At 44.0% G+C, this 17,161-nt stretch overlaps 1 protein-coding gene across 7 annotated transcripts in view; it reads left to right on the forward strand.

The window, feature by feature from the left end:
* LNX1 (ligand of numb-protein X 1) overlaps positions 1-17,161 on the forward strand; it is a 126,119-nt gene that overhangs the window by 46,566 nt on the left and 62,392 nt on the right. For 6 of the 7 annotated variants that reach the window (XM_088659373.1, XM_088659379.1, XM_035112090.3 and 3 more), the window contains exon 2: positions 6,944-7,428. In XM_088659373.1, coding sequence (XP_088515499.1) covers positions 7,043-7,428 — 386 coding nt within the window. In that variant the 5' untranslated portion in view covers positions 6,944-7,042. Of the gene's footprint in view, positions 1-6,943; positions 7,429-11,411; positions 11,593-17,161 lie in introns of those variants that run through there. The other variant, XM_088659384.1, reaches the window with a different exon arrangement.

Genomic DNA, 17,161 nt, shown 5'->3' on the forward strand with positions numbered 1-17,161 from the left:
AACTCCCATGATCCCCAGCTAGCAGGACCAGTGGTCAGGGATGGTGGGAATTATAGTCTCAAAACATTTGGAGGGCCGAGGTTGAGGAAGCCTGCTTTAGAGGTGTCATGATAAGAGAAATGAATTAGTAAATGTGATGTTTATCTATAGCTCCAGCTATTAGAAAATCCTCTCCTAAGAAGCACACAATCAATGACTGTTTGATCCTTGTCATGTTGGAAATGTGAGGGAATCAGCTCATAGATGCATGAGCCTTTAGTTATTTGGAAGTTGTTTATCAGCTGGTGAAGACAGCCCAAGAAGTTGCCTCTTAGTTCTGCTGAGTCAGGCATTCCACAAGATAGGCACCACCCTGTCTGGAAAGGACTTGTTTAGTCCTGGGTGCTCTCATCGATATTAATTCAGGGACCAGGGAAAACATTGAGTAAGGCCACTGATTGCCCTGGTATCAAAGGCTAGAGCGGAATATAAGCAGTGCTATTTTTCTAGAGAAAGAGGTGCCAGAACTCATGAATGCCTCGCTTGTTCTCTTATAATGGCAATGGTGCCCACCTGAGAGGTGCCAGAAGTGAGTTCCGGTGAGTTCTGGCTGACAAAATCCCTGCTTATTTGTTCAATGCATGTCTCGCCCTTCCTCCCAGGATGGTAAACACAAGCAATAAAACAAAGCATCTAAAACGATTTCAATTAGCACAAATAGTTTTGAAAAATGAGTAATGATAATAGTCTTTCATGTGAATTTGGCCTTGGAGAGATTTTCTTGTGACTCTTATGTAGCATTGGATAGCTAACGTTGCAAAACTAATTGCACTATTTTACCTTTTTATTAAAAAAAATGCCACACTTCACTTATGGTTGGTATTTGTTTTAAAAGCATTTCCTATAGAAAAGTGGCTTTGTCTGTAGTGGCTCCATGTTTGTGGAAGCTCTCCCGTGTGTGTGTGTGTGTGTGTGTGTGTGTTGTCCAGTAGCATTTTTATATATATCTTTCGACTGCGTCAGACCAACACGGCTACCGGTACCTACTTGACTCTTTAAAGTGTGTTAGTGGGATGGGAGAGTTATTGCATTTTGTGCTTTTATATTGTATTTTTATGTTGTGAACCACACTGAGATCTGCGGATGAAGGGCGGTATACAAATTTAATAAATAATATTAATAGGCTGAAAACTTTTATGTCCTTTTGTGGAAGCATATCCTATGGGACCTGGTGTGCCTTAGCTTCTGATGGCAGAAGTTTGAGGTGGCCTTGAGGAGCAGCCACAGGGAGGGCCACATTGCCAGACTTGTGAGGTAGGGACAAATTTCGGCCTGTGTGAGCGGTGCACATGCACTAGGTGCTGAGTCAAGGGACACCGTCTCAAAGCCCAGTAAGTGAGGTGCTGGGCTTTGGGAAGAAGCCATGAGGCTCTGACTGGGTCCTGGAGTCCTCCCATCTCCTTCCCAAGCTTTGTTAGTGCTTTCCCAGCTTTGGAACGCAGCATGAGGGCTGAAGGGGGCACCCAATTTTGGCCTTGCACAGGAACCCCATAGTACCCAAGTCCACCACTGTGTGAGGGCAATTGTTCCTTACAAGTTTTGGTACAAGAAGGGGGAAACCAGCATATTTAAGGCAGTCCTGCCCTTTGCCCAAGGTTAGTTTTGTGAGGCAGGCAATGCTGCTCCTCTCCCAGTTTTTAGGAGTTGCCCTGAGAGTCTTGGTTCCACCTTATAGGGTTAGGAGGGAATTTTTTGCACGTTCTGCAGAATTGGCCTTTGCAGAGCAGTCTTGTTGTCTTCCCCAGGGCACTGTAGTTGGGATGGGATGTGTACTAGCTTTAATTGGTCTAATTGGACTTGTTAATTTTTGTCATGGCTTGGCAGGTGGCCAGTGACTGAGGAGGAGCCCTTTAGGGGTGAGAAAGAGCCTGGGAGGTAACATCATTGTCAAGGAAAGGTGGAGAGCTTAGCACAGATTGCCATCTCCTTGGGGACAAGCTGGGGTGGCAAAGTACAAGTGGCTGCCATTTGGAGCTGGCATTGAACGCATCCTGGGATTGGGCAGGCTTGCCCAGTTGGGGATAGGTCAATTGGTGGGACAGCCATGCTGGGCCTCAGGGACACAGGGAGCTCCTTAATGACTGGTCTGGTGATGTTAATTATTAAAAGCTGCCCGTTTAAATCTATTTATGTATCTGACTCTTTTATTGGCACACATAATAAGCATGCTTCAGATGGAGCACCCCATTAAATCTTGTGCCCACAGCTCATCAGATGTCAGCCAATGCTAGGTGTCATAAAAAGAAGACAATTGCTGTAATAGTTTTGGTGGTATGAGCAGCAGTTGGATTTTCTGTTGTATTTCAAGGCTTGGTGGTTACCTTTGAAAAGCCACATCTAGTATTTAAAGTTAGGATGTCATATGTTCTACTTACTCATTTCAGATGTGCTCTGCAAGTGGAATACTTACATCCATTGAACACATTGGCTGTACTTTAGTTGAGATATCAGTGTTTTAAGGTTACTATCATACATACAAAACTAACAATATGATAAACAGAATCATAGAGTTGGAATGGACCCCTAGGGGCCATCTAGTCCAACCCCCTGCAATGTAGGAATCACCCCACCCACCCCAGTATGGGACTCGAATCCCCGGCCCTGAGATTAATAGTCTCGTGATGCTTAATAAAAGCAAAGACAGTCAGGCAGTCAAAATGTATTTGTTTTTAACCATGTGCCGTGACAAAACAGGGTTGTATTTAGAGTTCAGGGGGGAAAGCCAGCTGCCTATATAAATAGAAGACCCGCTGCAAACAATGGTTACTAATGCTACAGTTGCAAAAACCACAAAATCATTTTAGGGTCAAATAAAACAAGAAGCTTATTAAACATCTCGACAACAGCTTATGTAAGATGATCTTCCATGACATGCAGCATGGCATGCAGCATGACATGCTACAAGCCCTCCTATGGGCTTGTGCTTCAGGAATGAGCTACGGTACTTCCTGTGAGCAAGAGAACAGCAGGTAGCAATTTTTGGCACTGAATTTTCTATGTCATCTTTTGATTACAGCACGAGGGCCTGATCCAACAAAGTCTTGCCTTACCTTGCTATGTCTCCCTCCCTCCCTCCCTGTTTCACTATGAGCCAGAGCAGGCCACCAACAGCCGTGCCGAGGAACCAAATACCATTCCCATGGAACCTCTGCCAGCAGTTCCTCACTTCTTGAGTATCGTTTCTCCTTGAATGAGTTGCCAATTTCTCACTTGAACTGGCAGTAATTCAGAGCTGCAGTATCTGTCTCCAAGGGTGCAGAAAGTTAGCTGGGACTTGCTCTGTATACTAGGGATGTGGGTTGTGCCAGCGCTGTGTAGGATGTCATTAGGTCAGACTCTTAGTATGAAGAAAAAAGCCTACAGTCTGGAATTTGTGGATTTAACATACTGACACATACCTGTCTCTGTGTTGACTGTGTCAGTACTGGGTCTTTTTGATCTTCTTTATTACAACAGCAGAATATGGCCTGAAGGGAGCAATGCCTCTCTCGGCCTGCTTTTCATATTATTATTATTATCATTGTGGATATAATTGTATTCATGACCTGTAAAAGAGAGTACCATATTCCAGCTAAACCTGCTTTCAACTGGATAAACTGCTCTGGAGTCTTGCAAAGAGAGAGAGACGGGGGTGGAGGGAATAGAGCAATAGCTTCACAACCTTAAGCTCTTGTTCACAACCCCAGATTCTGACTCATTGAGGTGACTTTTCGATAAACTCTTTGTGTGTTAGCCACACTCATTTACAACATGGTAGCAACCTCTAACTGCCTGTAATGAAAGCTGATTAATTTTTTGACAGCACGTTGGAATCCCTTGAAGCGTCAAGGTATTGTTGGCATCTTTACTAGTTCTGTCAACTGACTGGAATTTTTAAGCAGATGGGAGGGATCGGTCAGTTAATAACTGATGCAGAAACATAACCAGGAGGTGTATTATTAGGGAGGTAGTCTGGTGAGCAGACTTGTGCCCCGGTCCTTTAAGCACCTAGTGGCACCCCGATCAGTAGCACAGCCTCAGGCATCTTCTTCACTAATTTTCGTTTCCCACAGAGATCCAAGAGAAGGGAGAAGTTAGCTGGAGTTGTAGGGGCTGAAATTTCACTACATATGTCGCCACCCTGCATGCTCTAGGTGGAGTTACACACATTTTGCTCTGCCTGGGTTCCTCACAATTAAAATGCTGGCATAGAACAGTGCACAGGGGGAAACTGTGTTGAACTCTACTGCTTCTAATGTGTGTGTTTTTAATTTTTAAAAAAATTCTGTACACCTCCCTGATATCTGAGAGGGCGGTATTATAAATACTTTGATAAGTAAATAGCAAATGTAGCTACGCCTTTCCACTGGCCACAACCCTTTCTTGCTCTCAACTCTTTCTACCCCACCAAGATCTCTTGGCTTTGCCTCATGAGGTCTTCAGCTCCACCCACATCTCACACGGTAGGCCTAAGTCATGCCCATTAACTTCAATAAGTAGGAAAAGCATTGGATACAAGCCATTGAACTCAGTGGGTCTTGCTTCTGAGTTAACATGCTTAAGAGTTGCCCTGCTAATGACCTGAATGCCAGGTTGTGTTAATCATGCATTTATACAACCTTTCTATTTCGTTTTGGTATCCTCAAGATTAAATAAACAGAATCAAACCTGACACCTCCAAGGAATGATGACAGAATAAGGCACAGCACATTACTTGCATTATGGATATAGGCTGTGGCTAACATAAATATTGTATAGTGACCCTAATCCATCTTTGCTTTTATCTGATGCCTGCCACAAGTAGTAAATCGAGAAGGGATTCCCCCCCCCTCCCACTGGCATTAATGAAATTGTTGTATAATCTTTCAGGGCTATAGCGGTTATAGTACTCTTTTTTTCATATGTAATCCTGAATGCTCAAGAAACATAATGTCTCCCTAGGGAATGGATTTCATACTGAAGCAGCAGGCAGTGTTATGCTTTCAATAAAGAGATGGTGCAGAATTTTGTGGGGTCCACTGGGAAGCCAGTCTTGAAGTATGGCTAGGTGTGGCATGAGACCGGAAGAAAGGAAATGTATTTTTGCCATTTGGAAGGTTCAGGGCACTTCCACATGAAAGCCTTTTCCCAAGCTATTTTCCTTCTCATTCCCCCCTAACCAGAATTCGGGGTAGCATAGCACTGTCCATACCTTTCCTAATTTTATCAATATTCATCCTCGGCATTCCATCTCTCAAGACAAACGGATGCCAGCCATACCTCTAAGACATGTCACACAGCATGTCAGAAACAAACTACATCCAAATACTTAAATTGTTTTGTTTTGAGACAGACACACCTTGGGAGTTTTGACAACTATACCAGTCTTAACAATATTAACCAGGGCCCCCTCCACCCAAAAAGGAAAATCTGTATTAACAAGGAGACTGGGATGTGTACAACATCACACGCCAAAGTTCCTCCTGTTTACTTCACTGAAAATCATGGTTGTGGTTGCAGAGATATCCAGGAACTCCTACTCTGAAGTTACAAGCTTAAAAGTGAGATTTGAACTCAGTGCCGCAGTGATTCCCAGGATCTTCTGACATGGCTGCTGTACATTAGGTAAAATTCAGACTTGCAGCTCTTTGCCACAATGGCAAGATTTTTCCGGAGACTCCCAGGGCACTAACTTCACACCAACTCTAAAAATATATTCTGTGAGTGATTATCCTTTAGGCTAAGCAGCCAAGTGATGAGGAAAATAATAAGTTGCTGCAAAGTGACATAAGGATGATTTTAAAGTGTCACCATTCTATCACCCAGAGTCCTAGACGTTGACCCTGATGTCAGTGTCTTGGGGTCATCTATGCAGATCAGCAATCCAGCTGTCCTTCCCTGCCCCCCACCCCACCCCAAGCATGAACCATGTGTTTTCAACAGCTGTTTCACAGCTTGGATATACACCACTAAGATTTTGTGAAGACATGAGACCCGATCAAGAGCAGACCAGAGGACGTTGTCACCCTATATATGTATGATATATAGCAGGCATCCCCTAACTTTGGCCCTCCAGATGTTTTGGACTACAATTCCCATCTTCCCCAACCACTGGTCCTGTTAGCTAGGGATCATGGGAGTTGTAGGCCAAAACATCTGGAGGGCCGCAGTTTGGGGGTGCCTGATATATAGTGTTTATCACCCATTTTATGGAGATGTGGTGCTTGCAGAAAAAGAGAAGAAAAAGCACAGGTAGTGGTTGCAACTCTAAGGAATAATGTGAGTAAAAATAACAACACCGCAAATTAAACAACATGGAACACATAGGTTTATCTTGCCCCATTGTGTTCCCTACTTGTTAGGTAACAACAATCATACATGGCTTTTATTGAGTGCTTGAATTCTTCTGTAATCTCTATTTCAGTAATCCTCACAACCCTGTAAGGTAGGTTAGTATTATGAGAATCAGTGTTTTGTGTAGGATAAAATGAAGGACTGGGATGGAAGAGGCCCAGATTCAAATCCCTTCTTGGCCATAAAGCTTACTGGGTGACCCTGGGCCAGTCATACTCTCTCCATCTAACCTGCCACACATGTGATAATAAAAAAAAGGGAGAATGGTGACACCAGCTTGAGCTTTTTGGCGGAAAGGCAAAATGTGAATGCAATAAATATTGAATAATAATGTTATACTTCCCACACATTGGTGGAGAGGCAAGGGTGCAGAAGCCGAAAGATGAGTGGCTGACAAAAACCGCTTACGGAGTTGACTGATAGCTGCATAGCACCATTTCTGCTGTTATTTGTTCTTTAATGCAAACTCCTACTAAGCTTTGAATCACTGGCTTGCACAATAAGGTTTGTCTGTTGTGTCCTGTTCCCTAAAATTATCAACTACAGACGTTGCAACACAATTTCATTTGATCTTTGCTCTATTCCCCTACAGCTTTGAAGACCCACAGGAACAGCGGGCAGTTTTGTGGATTAAGATTAACATCGGGATAGAAGTTACATTTTCTTTACCCCTCGTGCCGTTTACCCCAAGATGAGTCAAAAAGACCCATCAGAAGGAAGCTCAGAAGAACCCTTATGCTTGATCTGTGGCCAGCCCCACCTCCCAGAAGAGAACCATTTCTATAGCTACACAGAAGATGCGGATGACGATCTAATCTGCCACATTTGCTTGCAACCGCTGCTTCAACCTCTGGACACGCCATGTGGCCACACCTACTGCACAATTTGCCTTACGGATTTCCTAGTGGAAAAAGACTTTTGCCCGGTGGATCGCAAAACTCTGACCCTACAGTCTTGCAGAAAGTCGAGCATATTGGTCAATAAACTCTTGGATAAACTAATGGTTAGCTGCCCTTTCACAGAGCACTGCTCGGAGGTCGTGCAACGCTGTAACCTTCAGCAGCATTTTCAGAATGGGTAAGTCCTTCTGTATATTTCCACTCCCCACCCCCATCACTGACGGGAATCACATCAGTGTCCTTTGTGTTACAGCTAATGGCTTTTTTTCCTCAACAAGAAAACGAACAGGTTCTGTTGCAAGTTAGTTCGCTGTAAAAAGTAGGAGGTAAGTCTCCCTAGTGAGGCTGTAGCAGTTACTAATGGAAGACTGTGCCCTGGTTGGATACACCAGAGGGAGATATATCATGTCATCAAAGGCTAGTTGTGAAGCCTTATTCCACTTTGTTGAGTCTCGGTATGAGAAGAATGAATGTTATGCACACAAACAAAACGCGAGGAAAACCTCTCCTAAAATGAATCTTTAAAGCTCCCCATTCTTTTTCACTTTATCTAAATCTTAAAGAGCTGAAATCTGCAGCTTTATATTGGTGATACTTTACACCTCAGAGCCTGATTAAGATATTGAAGCAGTGTGTGAAAGTGCCACAAGTGTGTATGTGGATGCTGATTTTTATATGTTTGAGGCATACGGGTTCGGGCATATTAAAATGGAATGTGGATGGTCTATATAGAACAACAGGCTACACATTTCCCATCAGACCTTGAAATATATTTTTTTGGGATATCAGAAGAACATCATGCCTTCAAAAAATGAAGGGTTTCTATAACTGCGAGATGAGCGCCGCAACCCCAGAGTCGGTCACGACTGGACCTAATAGTCAGGGGTCCCCTTTACCTTTTAATGTCATAAATAGGGACGCGGGTGGCGCTGTGGTGTAAACCACTGAGCCTAGGGCTTGACGATAAGAAGGTCGGCAGTTCAAATCCCCGTGACGGGGTGATCTCCTGTTGTTTGGTCCCAGCTCCTGCCCACCTAGAAGTTCGAAAGCACATCAAAGTGCGAGTAGATAAATAGGTACCGCTTCAGTGGGAAGGTAAACGGCGTTTCCGTGCGCTGCTCTGGTTTGCCAGGAGCTGCTTAGTTATGCTGGCCACATGACCCGGAAGCTATCTGTGAACAAACTCCGGCGCCCTCGGCTTATAGAGCGAGATGAGCGCTGCAACCCCAGAGTCTGCGACTGGACCTAACGATCAGGGTTACCTTTAATGTCATAAATATGTTCGCCTTATACCTATTGGATTGGGTACTGGAAAAATTAGAGTAGTCAAAGTATAAATCCAGCCCAATATTATTTCTCTTTCTTGTTCCTTTTCTGAATTGTTTTCTTTTGTAAATATAAAACATGGCCTCCCCAGTGTGGCAGATTCCACACTCTTCACACTAACATTTTTGGCAGGACTTGCCATGAGGACTGAGGGTGTATGAATCCCTTCTCTGCTGTAATATTTTACTCACTGGGTGGATCAGGTCAGGACTATCTGGTTGTGATGAACGTCACTGCTGTGGAGCTGAGGCACAGTGATTTACAACATGGGATCATTCTGATCCACCTGTTATGAGGGCTGTATTTACTGTGTATTTTCCAATGTGAATTGCCTTTAACAATTTTAGGAAAGATACAGTCAGCTAGCTGTGGAAACCCAAGCCCCTCTCTTTTGCTGCAACATATGGTGTTACAAACTAGTATTCCTAACCAATACTCTGAAGCCATTGTTATGTGACATTTTGGTTGGCCCAGATAAAGATATTGCCCAGCTGTGGATTTCACATGGAGGCAGTGGTCTCTCGTTGGCTAGATTGGACCAGAGTTGAAGGGAGGAAAAATCTGTCTTCGTTTTCATTCTCAGAAAATATGTAGTCTTGGGCAAGTTTCTTTATTTGTACTTAATTTCTACCTGTCTGAGCTTGCCTCCCTTGTGCTTCATTAAATTTATCCCTTTTAAAAATTATCCCTTACCCACCTAGTTGACTGAATTGTTGTCAGGCTAAATTTAAGATTTATTTTGCACTTCGAAGGAATTTGAAATAGGCCAAGTTCTATTTTTGCAGTAGTGCTTTGTTGTCTGCCTTGGGCTTGAATCCACTTTTTGGCTTCCTCAAATACCTTCAAGGACACCACTTGACCTCGGGTAACATAGTGAAACTGGTTCAGTAGCTAATGCTATTTTCTCTGCCCTATCTCAGAAAGTAGACCCAAGAAAGCCGACGGCCTGGTCTAAATAGTCCTCTTCTCTTTTCTTTCCTGAGGCATTTGACCCAACCCCTTTGCAAGCCAAAACCTGTTGTTTTATTGCAATGTGGTACTAGCTATGCTCTCTTGGGTTTTTCTTGAATTCAGCTTTCACAGTGAGATTGTAGGGGCATTTCTGGGGGTGACACTCACCTGCAATTCAGGTTTCATTTGGGTTGATATGCTCTGCTGTGGTTGGTAATGGGTTTTTTAAAAAATAGGATATTATTCCACTGTCTTTATGGTTTTAACATGTAACCTGCTCCGAGAGTTTGGGTTGAAGAGCAGCTAAAAAATAAACATTGCAGTAATCATCACCCAGAAATTAATTATATCTTGCCCCACCATTTACATAGGTTTCCAGTCTAAGTGCTGACCCATACTGGGACCAGTTTAGCCTTAGCAAATGCCATTAAACAGTTTCCTGCGATCTTTTAATTACCTGCACTGTTTAATTACCTGCACTGTTCTCACCCCGACTATTCTACAAGGTTGACTTGTATGATGATGTCAGCTATCTGGGTAATCTGCATTTTCTGGTAATTCCTGGGCAGAGTCTAGGTCGCATTCCAGGAAAATCTGCATTTAGCCTGCTCTTGAGATACCTCAGTAGGGACTAAAAGAAGCTATTATTGGCAAGATCTCCCAGGATCTATGCTATGTAGCAATACAAGCTGAATTTTACAAGTAGGATGAATAATAGACTGTTCAGGCTGGAGATCCACACAGAGCTGTTTTGGAGGCAACATTTTATGAACAAGCCACATACAGTGGTACCTTTGTTCCCAAACAGCTTGGCTCCCAAACAAATCGGCTCCCGAACGCCGCAAACCCAGAAGTAAATGTTCCGCATTGTGAACGTTTTTTGGAAGCCGAACATCCGACGTGGCTTCCGATTGAGTACAGGAAGCTCCTGCAGCCAATTGGAAGCTGTGCCTTGGTTTTCAAACAGTTCCAGGAGTCAAACAGACTCCCAGAACGGATTAAGTTTGACAACCAAGGTACCACTGTAACTCAGAAGGGAGGATGTGAAAGGGAAATCCATGGCTGCCAGTATGTTTTCCTTTTACCTACCCCAGAGTGATGAGCAGAACGCATCACTTGATTACATGCTGTGCACTTGAGTGCTGCCCATCAAAATGTTGCCATTAATGAAGCAGCCTGCTTATTTAATGGGATACCAAGTCCAAGTGTTGGAAAGTGTGTAAACCTAATTGCATTTGTTTTCATTTTAAAATCCACTTGCAATACTTGCTCCTCTGCCTGCACAGTTTGCCAAAATCAAGTCTGGATTGGATAATCAGAAGCCTTCCTGTTTTATAGCTCCCCGCTCCCTCCATCTGGCTGAATCAGATCAGACAGCGTCATGATGGAGCATTGAAAGGATAGTCCATGTTTGCAGTATACGCCTCCTGCTTCTGACCTGCATGTGTGGCTTCCCATTTTGCCACGTTCAGGTTCCTTCCTGCCCCCTTTTCGTTATGCAGCCGAGCTCATAACCCATCTGCCTCTCCGACCAGTGATGTAAATGTACCAGCTGCTTCTGAGGAACCACTCTGAAGAGTGCAGGAGGCAGGTCTTTTCCCTGTGCATCAGCCTGCTTTTTTTGCAGCAATAAGTCACTGCCTCGCCTCGCACCAACCATGCTCTGCTCTCCCTTAAACCCTCACATCTAACCTCCATCTGAGAATCAGATCAAGTAATCCTCTTACAGGTCAATGATTTTTTTTTTCCAGCATAGCTTCATTTAAGGGATTTGCATTAGTTCATAATGTGCTCTCGATTGTGTTGAAATTGAAAGCCTTGTTTAAAAAAGGGGGGGGCTGGAATTGGCTGGCATAAAAAAAGCTTGAAGTTCTGTGTCCCATCACAGAGAAATCAAGAGGCAGAGGCAGAGAGAGAGAGAGAAAGGGGCAAAGACGAATCCTAGCAGCAGTTTAAAATCTTGCACTTGGAAAATGAAGGCTCTCCTGTTGTTGGTTCTACCATGGCTAAGTCCTGCAAACTACATAGACAATGTGGGGAATCTGCACTTCCTGTACTCAGAGCTGTGAGTACTCACAGTTGTGATGTTGTGGTGGTGTCTCTGTGTTGTGTCTCTGTGTTGTCTTTTTAAAAGGAATGGGGGGGAAAGACATCCCTTTGTTTACTTCCTCTTCGTACCTGTGTGTGTACATATGTATGTGTAATAAATGAATAACCCTGCTTAACAGCCACATACCTAATCTGAGAGGCTTGGAACAAGAATGCCCTTTTTCGGCACTTTCTCTTTTTAAAGTGCTGGGGAAAGCTGAGACGAGCATTGTTTTCCTTTCCCACTTCCATTTGCCGAGTTGCTTTTTGGGATTGAGGGTCTTTTTCCCTGGACTAGATTCAAGCAGATGTGCAGAACACTCTGTATATGAACTGGTAGCTAGCCTACACACTCTCTCACTTGCTGAGAACCTTTTCACAATGCATAATTTCTGTAGGGATGTGAAAATGTGCCACATTTCTGTCCACAGTCAGGATGTTAATTTTCTTTAACTCTGCTTTATTTGGAATATACTTAAAGGATCATCATTTTTGTGTGTGTGTGTGTGTGAGAGAGAGAGAGAGAGAGAGAGAGAGAGAGAGAGAGAATATAAATGCTATTTTCCATATATATAGATATAGATATATATGGCAGCATAGCTCATAAACGATGCTTGTTGAGTTAGCTTGTAAATGTCATGATGAATTGCCTTCTGAATGCTGATTATCCTTATTGAGGTTTTTGGGTAGCAAAGCATAATCTGTAAAATATGTTCCAAAGTGAAATGGATTTAGTGAAGTACGGTGTCACACGTTGGAAAATTCATATAGCGCATGCATAATTTGCCTTTAAAATGCATAAAATGATGATGATGATGATATGGTTTCAAGGGGGGCATTTCAACAATTGCTGTAACATGCAGTGGGTGAGTGTGAGCGTGAGCACATGTATGTCTAGAAATGGTAATTTGCCTGGGTTGTTGCTGCTAGCATTTTGAGAAAACAGTGTTAAAAGGCAACTATTAATATTTCAGGGAGCTTTACAAGGAGCATTCTGAATTTCACTACAGGTCACACAGTCGTCGCCCCCCCCCCCCAAGGAAACTGGTATGATATATGTAGCTTAATGGTTTAAAAATATCATTAGGAAAATAATGGTTAGTGGAAGCAAATTGTAGAGGATCAGGATCAAACCAGACCAGATGAACTTTCATAATAGAGACAATGGCATCTGGGACATCCAGTTTCCAGGAAAACAAACAGATGAGATTAATCAGAGCATACACAGAGAAAACTCCTCCCCGTAGTTGTTTCCTAGGGAATTCTGTTCCATTCCTGTCACTCACAGAGGGCTACTATGTACAGTAGCTACTCGACTTGAATTTATTTTGCCCTCTAACCTACAAAACCCTTAACTGCACTTTGATTGCTATTCTTGTTGACATGCTCTTTACCCAATTGGTTTTTCTGTTGGATGTGACTCGCCAGTTATCAGCAACAACCAAATCTGTTTAGTGGTTCACTCTGCTGGGGGGAGGGGAGGGGAAGGGACAAATCAACCACAGCACAGAACTGCATGTGAACTGGGTCACAGCAGCAAAATTAGGGTATGAAACCAGCAAGTATTGCTCCTGTTGTAAAGAAGTCAGTGCAACAAGGCTAGGATGGGACACTTACATTTTGTGTGTGTGTCTAGGTTTCAATGCAACAAGGATGTACTTTGCTAATCCAGAATGCTGTGTATGGCTGGGTTTGATTTCTCTGTTTGGTGAATGAGCAAGGCATCTCATAGTGTGTCTTTTTTATCTTTGTTGTACTATGGATGGGGCATGCGAGCTATGATTCACAACCCTAGATATGTGGGAAAGACTGAAGCGAGGTAGAGGCTCTCTGCCTTGAAACTGGTAGTGTCTCTCCAAGGGATAATTTTTGAAACAGGACATGCCAGGGATTGAACCTAGGACAGTCAGTATGTGAAACATGAACTCTGCTCTTAATAGGCCTCCTATCTCTTCTTTATTATGATTCCACATATACTAGAACTGAGCCTTGGCAACAAAGGCAAGCTTTTCTGCTCAGCCTGGTGAGCAGCAGCTAAATTTAAATCCTGCCTGCAGTGCTACTCAACAAGAATGCCAAATATTAGTCAACACTAATATTACAGATTTGCAGGAATATATTGTCAGCCCAGCACCTGTTGCTGCCCCCAATATGTCTGTCTTGTGTGGTGCATTGGTGCCTTCAGGGTCCCTCGATATGTTGCAGAGGGTGCTGGGTTGCCACTCTTAGATCACACATAAGCTTCTCAAGTAACTAACAGATTGCTTGTTGTTGTTGTTGTATTTTGTTGTTATCCTGTTCTGGCCTGTTTGCACTCCAGTAAAGAATTGAATTTGAGCAAAGTTGTTCATCAGCAGGAAACAGGGCCAAGCAAGTGGATCAAAGCTGTGTAGGACCTTGGACAGTTCCCAGAGGCTATGATCTGCCCAGATCAAAAGTATCCTTCTGGACTTGATGACTGCCAGAGTGAAGGGACAGGGAATTTGAAGAAGCTGTGTCTGGTTGACATACACTGTGCATTCTGCCTTCCCCTAGCAGAGCAAACAGCCTTGGATGGTGTACTGGGCAGATTCAGGCTTATCCACACTTCCTCTTGTTTCCTTGCTTTCCCCCAGGGAAAACTGCTCTTTAGCGCTCAGTCAGAGCAAACAGCATTTCAGGTTTTCTCCAATTTGACACCTGCTCTTTAGTACTAAAGCAGAACAATTTTTCCCTGGGAAAGGAGCAGGCACAATACAAGCAGAAGTGTGAATGAGCCCTCAGACTACTCGCCTGAAAAGACTGAGCACCTTCTTCCATGTTGGGAGTCTGGTAACTTCTCAGAGATGTTTTTGGTCATTTCCCTCACAGTCTCTACATCCAAAGGGCTCTGAGGTGATAAAGTCCCTTTGGCAGATGATTCTGGTTCAAGGTCATTATCAGAATGTTTCACATGGAGAACAGTAAGAGGCTGGGTCACTCCAGTTATCAGTTGCACTCAGTGCTATTTTTCTAGAAAAAGAGGTGCCGGAACTCACCATGAACACCTCCTTTGTTCTCTTATGGTGTCCACCTGAGAGGTGCCAGAACTGAGTTCTGCCTGAAAAAAATGCCCTGGTTGCACAACTGCTCCAAACTAGGGCATGCCTAGACTCCAGTCAAGAGTGTTCCTCAATGCTGGTAGGACTTTTTTTTTAATGTCTGCAAATAGATTGCCTTGTGCTGGGAATAAAAATAAGACATTTTAACCAGTAAGGGTATAATGGCCAATTGATGACTATGACCTATGCACGCTTACACAGAAGTCACCATGGGGCTTGTTCACTAGTAAGTGTGCACCCATTTGTAGCTTCAAAAGTAGGCAAATATAAACAGTCCTGAAAACTTTTAGCCAGTCCACTTGCCACAAGAGAAGGAAGTACTTGGCTGGCTCCTTCTGGAAATTGCAGTCATCCAAAAGAAATGACACTACAGCCCTGCTGTGTAGCCCCTCTTCCTCTTCCATTTCAACCCCATGATTCAGATGATCAAACAAGCTCCTCCCCCTGTGTTCAGAAGCATGACAACCCAGGCATTAGGTTTCCTGGTGTACACAGGGATTGTCTTTCAGCTGCCACACAGATCAGTGAATCCCTGTGGTTTGCAAGGTAAATGGGCTGAGGGCGTGTGTGCGGCTTTGTCCCCCTCCCCACCCTTGTACTCCGTGCAAGAACTGCATTGCGTGCTTCTGCTCCAGTTTTCTTGCTTTTGCAGTCTTGACCTCATGAGACAGGCAAATGAGGACATCACAGCACAGCTGATTTTATGCAGCTTGAACGGTGGTAGTGTTGGAAGTTGCTGCAGACGATGGTTAACGCACATTATTTTTTAAAAGGTGTTGGTCTCAAGTCTTGTCTGTCCAGATGCGTCTTGGCGTGCACACGAGAGACAGCGCATACTTAGTTATCGGCTTCATTGGTGTTTTGGGTAGGCCATCCACATTTGAGTCTTAGAAAGACTCAACCCCAGGGAACCCTCTTTCAAGCTGAAGATGACTTCTGCGGTCATTTTGTTGCACTGTAAATTTAAAGGGTATGATTTGAGCCTTCTTCGTCCTGTGACAGGAAGCTGCCTCATATTGAGCCAGACCATCTAGGTTGGTGCTGCCTGCTACGCTGACTTGTAGAAGCTTTTGTGGGTTTCAGGAAAGAGATTTCCCAGCCTTACCAGGGATTGAATCTGGGATGTTTTGCATGCAAGGCATGTGCTCTACAACTGAGCTAGGGCTGTATTAGGCTGTGAGACAGTAATTGACTCAAGGTAACCCAGTGAGCTTTATGGGTAAAGAGATCTGCAAGTTGGACATCCTACCAAGTACTTGTTCTCATTCTCATAGCAGTGTACTGTGAGGCTCCAGGGCAGACAAAAACGCTTGGGTGGCGCTGTGGGTTAAACCACAGAGCCTAGGGCTTGCCGATCAGAAGGTAGGCAGTTCGAATCCCTGTGACAGGGTGAGCTCCCGTTGCTCGGTCCCAGCGCCTGCCAACCTAGCAGTTCGAAAGCACGTCAAAGTGCAAGTAGATAAATAGGTACCACTACAGCGGGAAGGTAAACAGTGTTTCCGTGTGCTGCTCTGGTTTGCCAGAAGCGGCTTTGTCATGCTGGCCACAGCTGTACGCCGGCTCCCTCGGCCAATAACGCGAGATGAGTGCCGCAACCCCAGAGTCGGTCACGACTGGACCTAATGGTCAGGGGTCCCTTTACCTTTACCTTTATCATAAGGGCCAGCAACTTTGCAATCCCTGATACAGCCTCTGCTAGGAACATTTGAGATATATGGGGGTTTATCTTCTATTGCTTTCCCGCCCCCCACAACATGCTCTGACAAATCTCTGCCACTGCCTTCTGCCATATAAAAGGATGGATAGTGCAATTAATGCAATTTAAATGAAAGCACTAACATATTTTACCCTCTGGTGCTCATGGAAAGCGCTTCTATATTTCAGGGGCAGCATTTGGCTTCGGATGATGTCGTGTTGCATGTAGTATTTGCTCCTGGCTGCTTTGTGACAGTTTTCAGAAACAGTAACATCAGGCAAAGTCAGTTAGGGACAGGATTTCTGTAGCAAACCATCAGAATCAAGCTAGCTGCTGAAGTAAAACCAGAGCAAGGCAAAAGGTAACACTGTTGCATGAAGGGAAGCTGCCTTGCATGTTTCCTCTTGTATGGCATGCCGAAATGGAAAGGGGGACAACCATTCCGGTTGCAGTGTGTGCTGCATTGGATAGAGAGCTGATTCAGAGCAGGGAGATCTGGATTCAAATCTCCACTCGCCTGTGTAAACTCACCTTCTCACAGCCTAAAGTACCTCCTAGGTGGCTATGAACTTACAGGAGGATAAATCTTCTTTACACCATCTGGCGGTCACTGTCCGAAGGAACACTCTAAACACTCGTGCTCATTGGCTACATTCAAATGAAGGAAAGCTACTGCATCTCAACCTTTTTCTGGTTATTTGGCTATAACTTTTGATAGAATACAGATAATTGAACTAACTTCCTTGCATTGCATTCTTCATTAAATTATC

This window comes from Zootoca vivipara, chromosome Z1 (assembly GCF_965207765.1).
Source record: "Zootoca vivipara chromosome Z1, rZooViv2.hap1.1, whole genome shotgun sequence".
Classification (NCBI taxonomy): domain Eukaryota; kingdom Metazoa; phylum Chordata; class Lepidosauria; order Squamata; family Lacertidae; genus Zootoca; species Zootoca vivipara.